General features: G+C 59.0%; 1 protein-coding gene across 4 annotated transcripts in view; it reads left to right on the top strand.

Moving 5' to 3' along the window:
• The window catches only part of PLPPR3 (phospholipid phosphatase related 3), a 26,970-nt gene extending 12,908 nt beyond the window's left edge, over window positions 1–14,062 (top strand). The window contains exons 1-8 of one of the 4 annotated variants that reach the window (XM_073323702.2): window positions 3,145–3,775; window positions 6,775–6,894; window positions 7,544–7,729; window positions 8,236–8,365; window positions 8,938–9,133; window positions 9,353–9,410; window positions 9,992–10,165; window positions 10,396–14,062. In XM_073323702.2, coding sequence (XP_073179803.1) covers window positions 6,820–6,894; window positions 7,544–7,729; window positions 8,236–8,365; window positions 8,938–9,133; window positions 9,353–9,410; window positions 9,992–10,165; window positions 10,396–11,697 — 2,121 coding nt within the window. In that variant the 5' untranslated portion in view covers window positions 3,145–3,775; window positions 6,775–6,819 and the 3' untranslated portion in view covers window positions 11,698–14,062. Of the gene's footprint in view, window positions 1–3,144; window positions 3,776–3,931; window positions 4,439–5,312; window positions 5,520–6,774; window positions 6,895–7,543; window positions 7,730–8,235; window positions 8,366–8,937; window positions 9,134–9,352; window positions 9,411–9,991; window positions 10,166–10,395 lie in introns of those variants that run through there. The other 3 variants (XM_073323703.2, XM_073323701.2, XM_073323699.2) reach the window with 3 other exon arrangements.

The raw sequence follows: 14,062 nt of genomic DNA, 5'->3' as shown, positions 1-14,062 counted from the left end.
CCATCAGCAGAGTGGAGTGGCTGGGCTAACAGACTCCTTTCTCCTCCCATAGTATCAAACTGAGTGTGTGTGTGTGTGTGTCGGGGGTGGGGGGAGGATGCAGTGTGTCTGTCACTGATCCAGTCAGATCCTACAGAGCAGAGAGGCCAAAAGCAGCTGGAAACACAGCAAGCTGGCCCAGCTGAACTTCATCTTCCATGATGCACTACTTCCAAGAGAGGAGACCATGGTGCATCATGGGAGATGAAGTCTGGATGAGGAGCCTGGCCTATAGAGGAGACTGGGAGCATGAGGCACTGTGGGGGGCATTGCAGAAACAAAATACTTAAGAGGTTTTTTATTTTTTGCCAAAACCACCAAATTTGTCATGGAAAAACACCCCGATTTCCAACCAGCTCTACAGGGAACCTTCCACCACCATGCAATGGCAGGAGAGGGCACTAGCTGTCTAGTGTGGTGGGGATTTTTCTCCATTCTTTCTAAGCAGCACTGTGGGAGCACCAGTGGTTAGCACAGAAAGCACGTTAGCGTAGGAAGGTGTTGAAGAACAGGGCAGTGCCCCCTTCACTCCATGCTGGGGCACCGGCAGATGGGACTCACTCAGATTTTGGAGCAAGCTGTCCTCGCAGCAAGTGCTGACATGCTGGTGTGTAAAGAAGCAATTTTAAAAAAAAATCTATAATGTAGAACTCCAGGGCAGTGAGCTTTTCTCATCCACTTGCAGCTCAAACGGCGACATACCCAAACCATAGCCACCTCCATCTCCATCTGTTCCTGGTGGTATGTGGGGGGCTGATCCAAGGACATCTTATAAAGAAGGAGTTGATGTGCACCTGGAGGGTTGAAAAGGCTCAGAGACATTCCACAGAGCTAGAGGCAGGGAATCCACCACCTCAAGCCTGATCCCTTTTGAATCCAGAATGCCTTTTGCCAGAAGCTGGGAATGGACGACAGGGGATGGATCACTGGATGATTCCCTGTTCTGTTCATTCCCACCTGGTATTGGCCACTGTCAGAAGACAGGACACTGGGCTAGATGGACCTTTGGTCTGACCCAGTATGGCCATTCTTATGAATCCAGCCCCTGGGGTGGAGACAAAGCTGGAAGGAGGCGCTGTACGTTTCTGGTTCTGCAATGGCTTGTGAGAACGGCTGATTTCTGTCAAAAATGCTAATGAGGTTTCAGTGAATTGGGTTCTAACAGGAATCTAATGGGATTTCAGTGATTTGGGATTTTTTTTAAAAAAATGGGGCCAGAAATGGAATGAAGATGGCTGATGGGGTCTTGGTGCCACTGAATCCTAACCCTGAGGTGACTCGGGTTGGAGTCTAGGTTCCAAAAAGAAAAGGAGTACTTGTGGCACCTTAGAGACTAACCAATTTATTTGAGCATAAGCTTTCGTGAGCTACAGCTCACTTCATCGGATGCATACTGTGGAAACTGCAGAAGACATATACACAGAGACCATGAAACAATACCTCCTCCCACCCCACTTTCCTGCTGGTAATAGCTTATCTAAAGTGATCACTCTCCTTATAATGTGTATGATAATCAAGTTGGGCCATTTCCAGCACAAATCCAGGTTTTCTCACCCTCCGCCCGCCTACACACAAACTCACTCTCGTGCTGGTAATAACCCATCCAAAGTGACCACTCTCTTTACAATGCGTATGATAATCAAGGTGGGCCATTTCCAGCACAAATCCAGGTTTTCTCACCCCTAGGCCTAAACTGAGCTACATTCAAACAGCATCCATCCACGGGCTGGCAGAGCGGTGTAGAGTGAATCTTAGGCTGACTTGGCAGGATCCTTTTGTTCAGACCCTTTCCCCGGGTTCCAGCTGAGACATGTTTTGTCTGGATACATGCCTACGGGCCTGTCAGTGCTTCCCCAGTGCAACTGCTGGCAGATAAGGAAGGGAATCCAGGAGGCTAGGAGCAGCCTGAGCACAGTGAGAAGAAAAGGATGACTTGTGGCACCTTAGAGACTAACCAATTTATTTGAGCATAAGCTTTTGTGAGCTACAGCTCACTTCATCGGATGTATCACTCACTTCTCGGTCCCCAGTACTTAGAGAGGGGATTGGGATTCATGATACCTTAGTTCTATTCCCAGCTGTGGGAGGAGCCTTTGATCTACTGGTTGGGCTGGGAAGCTGGGCAACAGGACTCCTGGATTCTATTCCATCACTGACTCTCTGTGTGGCCTTGTGTGTGGATCACTTCATTGCTCTGTGCCTCAGTTTCCCCATCTATAAAATAGGAATGATAATACCAACCCACCACACACGTGGCTTGCAAGGCCAAAAAAGCCAATATTTATAAAGCTCTTTGAGATCCTTGGAAGAAAACAGTCTTCACTCTTAGGTTGGTTGTAACAAATCAGAGACTGTATTTTCAAGCAATTTAAAGAGGGGGAACTACACACCGGGGCAGGGAATCTCCCTCACTCCAGGTAGGGCTCCATAGATAAACAATTGAGGCAAGCCTTTATACCTTTTTGCTACAGGCAATAATGATCACAGCTGCAGTTTGTTTATACATATTCTTACCTGCTATCTTATTTTTCTCAACAAATTCTGCAAAAGTCTACATTCCAATTTTATCAAAGCAAGGTCAAAAAACAGCATCTCAGACAATTTTTCGAACCGCCTAGCACAAGCCCCGCTTCTACGAATCTCGTGCTATTAATAGTAAGGTTAGCCTGTCTTCTGCAGGGCTCTTGCCTAGCACAAAATGACTACTACACTTCCACAGGGAGGAGCCTTTGATCTACTGGTTGGGGTAGGAAGCTGGGCAACAGGACTCCTAGATTCTATTCCATCACTGACTCACTGTGTGGCCTTGTGTGTGGATCACTTCATGCTCTGTGCCTCAGTTTCCGCATCTATAAAATAGGGATGATAATACCAACCCACCACACGGGTGGCTTGCAAGGCCAAAAAAGCCAATATTTATAAAGCTCTTTGAGATCCCTGGATGAGAGATGCTCTAGAAGGGCAGGAGAGTGGGGTGGGGGGAGGTATTTTTTCATGCTTTGTGTGTATAAAAAGATCTACACTTTCCACAGTATGCATCCGATGAAGTGAGCTGTAGCTCACGAAAGATTATGCTCAAATAAATTGGTTAGTCTCTAAGGTGCCACAAGTCCTCCTTTTCTTTTTGCGGATACAGACTAACACGGCTGCTACTCTGAAAAAAGAGGGAGAAATCCTGCCTTCAGGCTCGGGAAGGCAGAGCTGGGTTCGGCACCAGCCCACAGATCCCCGTGGGCAGGCGATGATCCTTAGTAGAGTTCCCATAACCGAGTTCTTCCACAGCTCAAGGGAGGGTCCGAATATGGGGCCTGAGATTTTAGAGAGAACAGGGTCAGAACCAGGCCTTCAACCCCAGCGCCTCTGAACTTGGTGACGTTCTGGATCTGGATCCAGATCCTAACTCCGGTCCCTTCCTAGATGCCCGTCCCCCGGGCTGCGGAGGCCCCGCTGAGCTATAGTAAGGAAGAGAGGCTGGGATGGAGGTGTGCCTGCCCCATAGTCTCTCTGCCAGGCTGAACAGGCCCTAGGGAAGCTGCAGTTTTGCCCCGCCCAGCGAGGGAGCTAGGATGCGAGCATCCCCAGACACAGACTCAGGCAGCCTCCGTGTTGCTAGGTAACAGGGCCAGAGGATTTTGCGATGCCAGTCACGCTGCTGAAGTTCCCACCCCTCCCTCAGGGCCGCGGCGCTTCCTGCAAAGGGGTCTCCTCGTTCAGCGCTCTCCTCCGGGATGGTCAGGCAGGTACCAGGGCCGGCCGCCAAGAGGGAGTCCCAGTTTGGGGCCTGCCAGCTCAGAGCCCGGAGTGGTGTGAGGAGGGGCTCAGACCCAGACCTGGCATCTTCCTTTCTGGGTGCTGCTGATCTGTGGGGAGGGTCCCCGGGGGGGGCGGGGGGGCAGCTGTGGGTGGATTGGGGCAAGAACAGGCTTTGGCTCACCGTTGCGCTGCTCCCACCAGGTGCCCTGTTTGTACCCCCGCTACCTCCAGGGGTCATGCGCCGTGAGCGGCTTCCTGAGCAACCCTGCAGTCATCTGCACCAGCAGGTGCTTTGAAGATGGCACCAGTGCCAAGGATTCCGGGGCCCCTGTCTGGGAACGACCAGTACCCAGTAAACATGGCACTGCCGGGCCTTGTTGGAGGGGACAGCGGGGGGGCTGAAATGCTGCAGATAGAGAAGCTGGGCGTGGGATGGGCTGATGGATGAGTGGACATGGAGCCGGCTGAGAACGGACAAGCTCACTCCAGGCGCAGACTCGTTGGTGGGGGTCTGAGCTGGGATTTGACATGGAAACGGCAATCTGGCTGGTGTCTGTGGTCACGAAGAGACCGTGCTGGCCCGCGGTTCTTGTTTCCACGTGAGAGCTGGGGACGGTGGCCTCTGAAACCTTCGGATCCGGCCCAGGTGGGGACAGTGACTGTATAGGAATGGTGCAGCCTGCCTTTAAATAGCTTGTGAACCCTCAAGTGGTGCCCACCGTGTTCGATATCTGAGTGTGCATGCCACCAGGCCAGGCATGCTTGTGTCCAGTGAACGTGGCGACCTGGGCAAAGCTCTGCCCGTCTGGTTTCTCCATACTATCCTTGTTGTGTAAAGACACAACCGTGGCCCAGGGCTGATCCCAGCTGAGGGCCATCCAGGGGTTCTTATGTGAAGTGAGTTTGGCGGTGGGTCTCCACACGTGCCCAGCCGGCCCTGGGTACTGACACGCTCCGCAGGCAGAGGGACAAAGATCCAGTGGCCCAGGAGTGGGTCCTGGCAGCTGGGGAACGTGTGCCGGGAAGCCAGCTCCGCTGGTTGCTTCCCAGGCCAGCTGTGGCTGTGACTGTCCCTCTGTCTCCACAGGGCGGGGATTTCAACCCCGGGTGGGGGCAGGCAGGGGAGGCCGATGGTGCCAGGCAGCCAGCAAAGCCTGCCGCAAGCCCCCCGCATGGCTTCCCCCCACCACCCCCGGCCAGGAGAGGGCTGCGCCCCTGAGTCCCCCTATCTCCAGCTGCGAGAGGCTGGGGGGGGGGGGGAAGGAGGGGGCACGATCCGCCCCGCCCTGCAAGCAGGTGCTGGGGGGGGGGGTGGACTGAGCCGTCCCTGCGCTTCCTCTCCCTTTAAGGGGGGGCAGGTACCAGGACCCCCCCCCAAGCTGTATCCGAGGGGACGCTGATTGCAACCCCCCCCTCCCCAGCTCCTATTCCTGGGCGCCCCCCCCCCCCCAGTTCCTTTGTTTCGCTGCCCCGGGCTCGCCATGGAAACCGGGGCAGGAGCCGAGCCGCGCGCACACGCTCCCCCCGCCCCAATTCAGCCCGACCCCCCCCCCCCGCCCGCAGCCCCAGGCTTTGTGCGCGCTCGCAGCCGCAGCAGGATCCGCAGCCGCCCTGCCCGGGCGCCCGAGCGGCTCCAGCGCCCCCGGGGGATCGCGGCGGCCGCCGGAGGGACGCGCTGGGGCAGAAGCGGCCCCGCGGCCCCCTTTGTCCGGGCCGGGGCCGGCGAGGTGAGTGGCCGGGGCGGGGCGGGCACCGGGCTCTTCCCCGCCCCAGCGGCCGGACAAAGGGCTGGAGCCCGGCGGGGGGCGGCTCCGAGTGGCACAGACCCCCCCCCCATCCCCAGGCCAGCGGGTCCCACGGCTCAGACCGCTGGGCGACCGGGTGGGGCTGGCTTGGCCCCCTCCCCAAGCCCCCCAGAGCCGGGGGGGCGCCCCCCTGCCCAGCCCCACGGGTGGGCTCCGGCGGTCCCGGCACCGGGTCCGCTTCCCTCGGGCAGGACTTGGGGAAAGTTTCCGGGGGCGTGGATCGCTGGGGGGGGGGCAGCTTGTCAGGGTCAACCCCCCCCCGCTGGCTCCGATGCGAAGGTGCAGCCCGATTCCCTGAGCCTGTCACCCGCATGGGGCGGGGGGGGGGACGGAACACGCCCCCCCGCACTCCCCACGGAGCCTGGCCCCTGTCGCGATCCCCCGCCGCGGCAGCTGGGCGTTTTGTGCCTTGGCATCCGAGGCTGGAGCTGGCACGACGGGGGGGGGCCGCTAGGGGGCGCCCCTCCCGCGTATAGCCCGCGGGCTGCAATACAAGCAGGGACCCTTCCACGGGCTGCAGCTAGGAGCCTCAGCCCTGCCCCGGCGGGGCTCTGGCAGGGTTGGGAAGCAAAGGGAGGGGACTCAGACCATACCTGTAACCACCCCCCCTTGACCCCACCTGCTGGCATGTTGAATACAACAGCCTGGCCAAACTGCAACCTGCTGCAGCCTCAGTGTCTTGCAGGGATCCGGAGAACGGGCAAAGCCGGACGCCCTGCAAACAGGTCCTGCAAGCTGCGACCCCAACCAGGCCCTGGGCTCCCCCCCAGCTCCCCCTCTTCGGGCCAGGATGGTGGATTCAAGGCACCCCTTGTTTTGCCCTTCTCTCTCGTAATCGCCCCTCCCTGCCCGCATGCCGCCCTGCTTTTTACCCCTCACACCCCCACCCTCCTTTTCCAGCCTCCCCAGAGCAATGCAGGTGAGGTGGCTGGATCCTTCCATGCAGCCAGCAGTCATGCACCATTCCCTACAGTGCCTCCTGCTGGGAGAGGCTGGGACTGGAGTTCCTGGGAGTCCCCTCCCCCCCCGCCTGCAGTCAGCACTCCTGCCCTCCTCGCTCCAGTGCTGGGTTGGTCCTGGAGTAACTATGATCTTCCCCCACGGACAGCACTCCTGCCCCACCCACTTCCCCTTGAGTGCCACTAAACTAACGCTTGCCGTGTGTCTCGTTGCCTAGGCTGACCCAGGCGAGCCCCCGTCGCTTGCCCCTTGAGCTGACACCATGATCTCCCCAAAAGAGAAGTCCAAGGCCCCCAAGGATAGCATGACACTCCTTCCATGCTTCTACTTTGTGGAGGTGAGCAGAGGCTTTTCAAGGGGACCCAGAGCACAGCAGGGTGGGGGCGGGTGCTGCCTTTTGAGCCCCATCCCTGCAGCGAGGCGGAAGCCGAGTGTGTCGGGGGAATGTGAGATGCTTTCTCAGGAGCCAGCTGAGCCCTGCAGGGGCTGAGGACGGGGAAATGGGAGATGATTCCATTTCTGGGGCTGATTCTCAGTTACTCCTTTCCTGTGCCTGGGGCCCAGATGGAAGAGTGTTAAGGTGGCTTTAATCTGCCTTTGTCCTTCCTTTACTTTGAGGCTGTGGATGGGTCTGCTCAACCCATGGTGTGGATGGGCAGAGACGCTAGGCCTCAGGGGAGGAATTAACAAGACAGAGTGTCTGCTTAACATTTCTATTGCAGCAGCCACTAGAGACTGGAGCCTGGTTGTGACAGGTGCTGTACAGACACATAGGAAAGAGACTGTCCAATGGTTAGAGCAGGTGTGACTGGGAGTCAGGACTCCTGGGTTCTATTCCCAGCTAGAGGAGGGGAGTGTGGTCGTGGAATGACTGGGAGCCTTGAGGCCTGTGAAGGCAGGTCTGTAGGGTGGCAGGGGGATGAAACTGAGCCCACTGGACCATGCTCCTGACCCGCCTCTTTGCTTCCTTCCTGCTCCTCGCCCAGCTCCCGATCGTGGCTTCGTCCATCGTGACGCTGTATTTCCTGGAGTTGACCGACCTCTTCAAGCCAGCCAAGGTGGGGTTCCAGTGCCACGACCGGGCCCTGTCCATGCCGTACGTGGAGACCAACGAGGAGATGATCCCCCTGCTGATGCTTCTCAGCCTGGCCTTCGCTGCTCCTGCTGCCTCGGTACGTAGCTGGGGCCAAGCCCGGGGGGGCTTCTCTTTCCGCCTGGGCAGGAGGGCTGAGACAAGGGGGCAAGGGAAGGGAGAGACCTGGAGGAACCTTCTGAAGAGGGGGGTGGGCAGATTCCGCCTGGCCTTGAATTCACCTCCCTTCTTCAGAGACTGCAGGGGCCTGTACAGTTCCAGGCACAGGCTACGGCAGCCCAAACTTGTGCCCCTTCTTCATAGGCCCCTCTGCCCCAATGCCCCCAGCACCAGCCACCTGGTACGATAGGGCAATGGTAGAGTGTGCGGGAGGGGGATGTGTGTTGTGTTGGGAATGCAGTAGCTGGGAGCTCCCTCCACAGCCAGCGCTCCTGCCCCGCTCCCTACAGCGTCCCCTGCTGGGAGAGGGTAGGACCTGCCCTTGTGCCAAAATCTCTACATTTATACCTCTTGCTCTGACTTGCCAACACACCCTCCTGCCTACAAGCCTGTGTGGCCCACACTGAGTTCTGCTCTTCCCCCCAGATCATGGTCGGGGAAGGCATCATCTACTGCCTGCAGTCCAAGCTGAAGGGGCGCAGCGGGTCGGAGGGGAGCATCAACGCCGGCGGTTGCAACTTCAACTCCTTCCTGCGCAGGACTGTAAGGTTTGTGGGTAGGTTTTGCCGCAGTCCTGGCCTGGAGCCTTTCAGTTCTTCGTATCTGGGGGGATCCTCCTTCTGAAGCTGCCTGGGGCCTGGATGAAGAGGGGGGGCGGCCATGGAGGAGCCTGCATGGGAAGCATGTGCAGCTCGGAGCGTGACATCCAGCAGCATGGAGATCAGTGTGGGCTCCAAAGCCCACGTTCATCCTCAGCGTTAGTGTCTCTCTGGTTGCCCCTGCCACGTGGATGCCCTTGGCCTCTCTCCCCGTCATGGGCCCGTTCCACTGCCCTTGTGCTGTAGGCTTTGTGGCCACCACCCCAGTGGTGGCTGCATTTCACTGGGATTTGAGTCTGCGCCGTGCTTGGGGAGGGAAAGTGCTGTGGAAATGGAAAATGTTTATTGCCCTGTGGGGCTTCCACACCTGGCCTTGACCCAAACCTGGGAGGGGCGAGGCAGGTGGGAGGGGGATTGGGAAAATGGACAGAGGGGCTGGGGGGAGAGGCAGGTGGGAGGGGGCAGAGGAACATCGGTGACTTCCCGGTGGCTGAGGCTCTAATCCATGACCCGCTCATGGTTTCCCCAGGGGTCCACGTGTTCGGACTCTGTGCCACCGCCCTGGTGACTGACGTGATCCAGCTGGCCACCGGCTACCACGCCCCCTTTTTCCTGACGGTCTGCAAGCCCAACTATACGCTGCTCGGGATCTCCTGTGACTCCAACCCTTACATCACCCAGGACATCTGCTCGGGCCAGGACCAGAATGCGATTCTCTCTGCCAGGTACGTCCCGTGCAGTCCAGAGCCAAAGGACTCGGCTTGAGGGACCCTGCCCCCGACGGCCCCAAAGGAAGGGAGTACAAGGCTGTCTCTTCTCACCCACACCCCGCCGGGCCCCGCTGCATGTATCATGCTGGGATCTGGCCACGCACCGTGCCGCAGCAAGGTCTCTGCCAGCACTAGCCCAGGCTGCTCGAGCTGTCCTTTGCTTCCCTTTTGCAGGAAGACTTTCCCGTCCCAGCATGCCACGCTGTCAGCTTTCGCCGCTGTCTACGTGTCGGTGAGTTCACCCGCCTCTCTCCTTATCTCCCTGACTTGCAACCACAGGCTGATGCAAGCAAGTATGTGAAGTCCACAGACACGCGCCTGCCTCCATGCTTACAGTTCGGTCCCTCACCATGCCCCGTACAGCTCCTTCCGCAGGCAAGCCCCCTCACTGTACGCCCCCCCCAACACACACGTGCTGCTCCACACACATGCAAACAGCTTTGGTGCACCCCCCATGGATACATGCACACAGTCCCCTGCCTTATGCAAATGCAAACACACCTACGGTGCCCCCCGATACAATCAAATGCCCCCTCAACACGCACCCATGTGTGCAAACACACAGAGTGCTTTGCTCTCTCTTTCTCACACACACACGCAAAACAGCATACAGCTAACATAACCCTCACCCTCCTGGGACTAGCCGAGGTGCCCCCGTGAACCAGAAAGGCCTGGGCAGTCCATGCAGGGAGGGGGGTCACCCACCAACACAGGAGGTCGCATCCTTGGCTGCCCAGCCAGCCCCGTGCATTTGATGGGCCAGCGCTCGACCCGTGGCTCTGACAGGCCCCCGCTCTCCCCTCCTCTGGCCAGATGTATTTCAACTCCATCATCTCAGACAGCACCAAGCTTCTGAAGCCTATCCTGGTCTTCGCCTTTGCCATCGCTGCCGGCGTCTGCGGTTTGACCCAGATCACCCAGTACCGCAGCCATCCTATCGACGTCTACGTGGGCTTCCTCATCGGCTCGGGGATTGCCGCCTACCTGGTGAGTTCACGCCCCCGGTGGGGGGGGGGGAGCCAGGCTCAGGGAGCTGAGCTTAGAGCCCCTGCTGAGAGGAAGGGCCTTTGCGTCTCCCTCCAGGGGTTGGTGTCAGTCACTGGCATTAGGAGTGATGGAAGCGCCCTAAAAGTGGGGAGCCCACGGGCGCCCAAACTGTGATTGGATGGCTGCCATGTGGTCTGACCCCTGACCCCTGAGCTTTCTCGCCCCCTCAGGCGTACCACGCCGTGGGCAACTTCCAAGCACCGACCGAGAGGGCCCCGGCCAACCCCCCCACCAAGGACGCCTTGCGGGCCCTGACCCAGCGCGGCCACGACTCGGTGTACCACCAGAATAAGTCGGTCAGCACTGACGAGCTCAACCCCCAGACCCGGCTGGACGGGGTGAACCGCCAGGTCCAGCGGGAGAAGAACTCCCTGGGCAGCCTGAAACGGGCCAGCGTGGACGTGGACCTGCTGGCCCCCCGCAGCCCCATGGGCAAGGAGAACATGGTCACCTTCAGCAACACCCTGCCGCGGGTCAACACCCCCTCCATGGACGACCCCGCCCGGCGCCACATGACCATCCACGTGCCAGTAGACGCCTGCCGCTCCAAGCAGCTCATCACTGAGTGGAAGCAGAAATCCCTGGAGGGCCGGAGTATGACGCTGGCCGAGGAGGCCAGCGGGCACGCGAGGGCTGGCTCAGACTCGGTAGGCGCGGATGAAGAGGAGCACGTCCCCTCCTCACTCTACCCGACAGTGCAGGCCCGCACGGCTGAGCGGGCCGCCATGGGGCCCCGGGTTCTTATCCAGCCCCGGCCAGGGGCGTCCCAGCTGGTTCACATCCCCGAGGAGAGCCAAGGCACTGCCAACATCTCACCCACCAGCAGCTCGGCCGTGCGGGCCAAGTGGATGATGATGGCGGAGAAGGGGGCGGGCCAGCGGGTGGCCAACCCGCCTCGGCTCATGCAGGTCATTGCCATGTCCAAGCAGCAGGGCCTGGTGTCAGTCACCCCCAAGCACTCGGAGACCTCCTCGTCCTCCACCAGCTCCGACTCTTCCCAGTACCGCTCGCCGTCAGAGCGGGACAGCTCCAGCATCATCACCATCGATGCCCACGCCCCGCACCACCCTGTGGTGCACCTCTCCTCCGGCAACGGGCCCTGGGAGTGGAAGGTGGCCCAGAAAGGCTCGGATGGGCAAGAAGCCTACGAGCTGAACGAGATGGGCAAGGATTACCGGGGCTTCCGGCCCACCAGGAGCGCCGGCGTCTCCCCAGGCTCCTCCGTCAGCGACATCGAGCAAGACGAGCCGCGCTACGGCAGCGTGGCCACCATCAACGTGGCGACGGGAGGGGGTGGGGCGGCGGAGCGGGGTGAGGGCATGCCGGAGAACGTGCTAGGCCCCACCAGCCGAGAGTCCACCCTGCGGAGGAAGCCCACCAGCCTCACGGTCAGCGAGAAGGACGGCCACACAGACAACGAGGCGGAAAACTACTACAAGAAAATCCAAGCCAACCGGAGATTTAAGGAGTAATTCCCTCCCCAGCTTCCACCCCACCTGCCCCAACCCAGGGCAGCTGTCCAGAGCGGGGTACCTGCCTCCGTGGGCGTCTCCACTGCTGAACTACACAATCAACGCACTCCATGTGTTGCGGCTTTGGGAGAAGGCCAGGACCGGGGGGGTGCGAGCATCCCGTCTTCGGGGGGCCTCCAGGGATTTCTATACAGCACCCTCAAAGCGGAGCAGCACATGGAGAAGATGTTGTGAGCGCCGGATGGGAGGGGTGGACTAGAAGATGCAGGGACTGCAGAATTCTTCTCTAAGGCGTTAAAACAACAAGCCCTCCGTGAGACTCCAAATGTCCAACCAGGGGAAGAATTTTCCGTGTTTATTTATTTGTTAACCAGGTGCTGACGGGTCCCGGGAGGGTTTTAGTTTATTCGGATGTTGCAATGGTGGGGTGGGAGAGAATGAATGACCTTGACAGTCAGGACCCAGGAGTCCTGGCTACCAATTGAGGGAACTGGCTCCAGCCTTGCATGTGGATTTGTTTGCCTCGCTCGTTGGGAGCTGGTAGCCAACGGATCCAGTCGCCAGCGGCTACCTGGATGGCGTCCTGTGTCACGTCCTCCTCCGTCTGTTTTATTTGCAGGGGGGCATGTCCGGCCACCAACTGAACTCCTGGCCACTGTCGGACTCTGTAAATAGCTCCCTGGTTGCGTACGCGGTGAGGAAGGGGTATTAGCCAGGGCTTAGAGGCTGCCCCGAGATTTTTCAGGGGCCTTTTATTCAGGTGTCAGTGCTGGCCAGTCCACGCCTTGCCCTCTGTGCTGAGCCGCACAGAGATGCCGAGGGACAATTGACCCTCACCCCTTGTACTCCCTATGGGCGGTCAGAGGAGGCTGACAAACTAAGCTTTCCAGGGGGCACTTGGCTTAGCCGCCCATTAGCCAAGGGCACCTGGATAAATAACCCTCCGTGCTTTGCTGCGGCTACCAGGCTGCTTAGTCCTGCTGCCGCTTTACCACCCCCCTCCTGGCACAAGTGTGATACAGGGCACAAGGCGTCCCAGGCCGGATCCTGGCTTTGGAAGAGCAGCCCTGTTCAATTAACAGACGGCATCCGGGCTGCGGATGGGTGCAACCTGATTGCGCTGATTAAATTGTCTCTCGTCTCGCTGTCCCTTGGGCGAAACAGCGACCAGAGCTGCCAACGCAGGGGGTGGGGGGGAAGCTTGCACACCAGCTTTGTGATTTGAGCTGGTGGGATTTTATTTATTTATTTTTTAAATAGCGCGGGAAAGTTTGATGGCATCTTCGTGATGCTTTTGTCGTCATTGGCCCCCCCCATTAAAAACGGCCCCCGTTTCCCCTGGTTCCCCACCGAACCCAATCCACAGTCAAGCTGGCCACCGCTTAGTCGCCGTGTGGGCCTGATCCCAAGCCTAGCGACATCTTCCAGCTATTGACTTCAGTGGGCTTTTCAGCAGGGCCCCTGTGTGGCCCAGGCAGGAGACGGCAATGGGACAGGGGAAGGCGGAGGGACAGGAAATGGGTGTCATGTCCCCCCTGGCTCTAGCCAGCAGCTGTGTGAGACCCCGTGGCCTTTGCGTGGCCTCCAGGCATCTGTCTCCGTAGCCACAACGGCTAACTGGTCAGGAGCGGTGGGAGAGCTGTGAGCTGGAAGGCCGGTGGGTGAACGGGAAGCATGCGTACAGGGGTGGAGGGTGGGTGTTTGCATAAGGGGATAAATACACTCTAGAGAGATGGGGTGGTCCTAGCTGGGATCTGTGCCACTGGGGAGGAGGGTGCGGGGAGCTAACGCTGGGGGGTCGGGGGAGGGGAATTACACAGTGGAATAACAGGCCTAGATCCCTTACATTGCCAAATGCTACCGGTGCTATCAGCCAAGCTCATCAAGACAGGGCATGTGTAGATCCCTTCAGCCCAGGCACTCCTTCGTCCCTCGCCAGTCCGCTTGGAAGGGGTGCAATTAGAAGGGTTCCTCTGATCCTGCAGCGCTCTTCCATTTCTCATGGGCAGCCACGTTTCTGGCTCGCCGAGGCACTTCAAGGGAGAGCGGTGAGGATGGATCCCTGCTTGGTCCCCCAGCAGCGGGCGAGACAGGGCGCGTCCCCCCCTTCGAGGGAGCTTCGTGGCTGCTGGAGCTTGGGGAGGGGAGTTACTGGTGTCATGGTAGGAAACTGACCCAGAGATGCAACCTCTGCCATTCCTTACCCCGCTCTGCAGGGGTGGGAGCACCGGGGCTCCAGGAGGGCTGGATCAGGTTGGAGGGGGAGGGAACACCCCACCACTAAACCAATCCCCAAACTGTAAATGCATCTGTCAGGCAATGTCTGAACCTGCTGTGTTTGTAAGGAAATAAATGAATGAACCTG

The sequence above is a fragment of the Lepidochelys kempii genome, chromosome 25, assembly GCF_965140285.1.
Source record: "Lepidochelys kempii isolate rLepKem1 chromosome 25, rLepKem1.hap1, whole genome shotgun sequence".
NCBI classification, from domain to species: domain Eukaryota; kingdom Metazoa; phylum Chordata; order Testudines; family Cheloniidae; genus Lepidochelys; species Lepidochelys kempii.
Note: the sequence above shows the minus strand (reverse complement) of the source record. Positions and strands in the feature narration are given on the sequence as shown.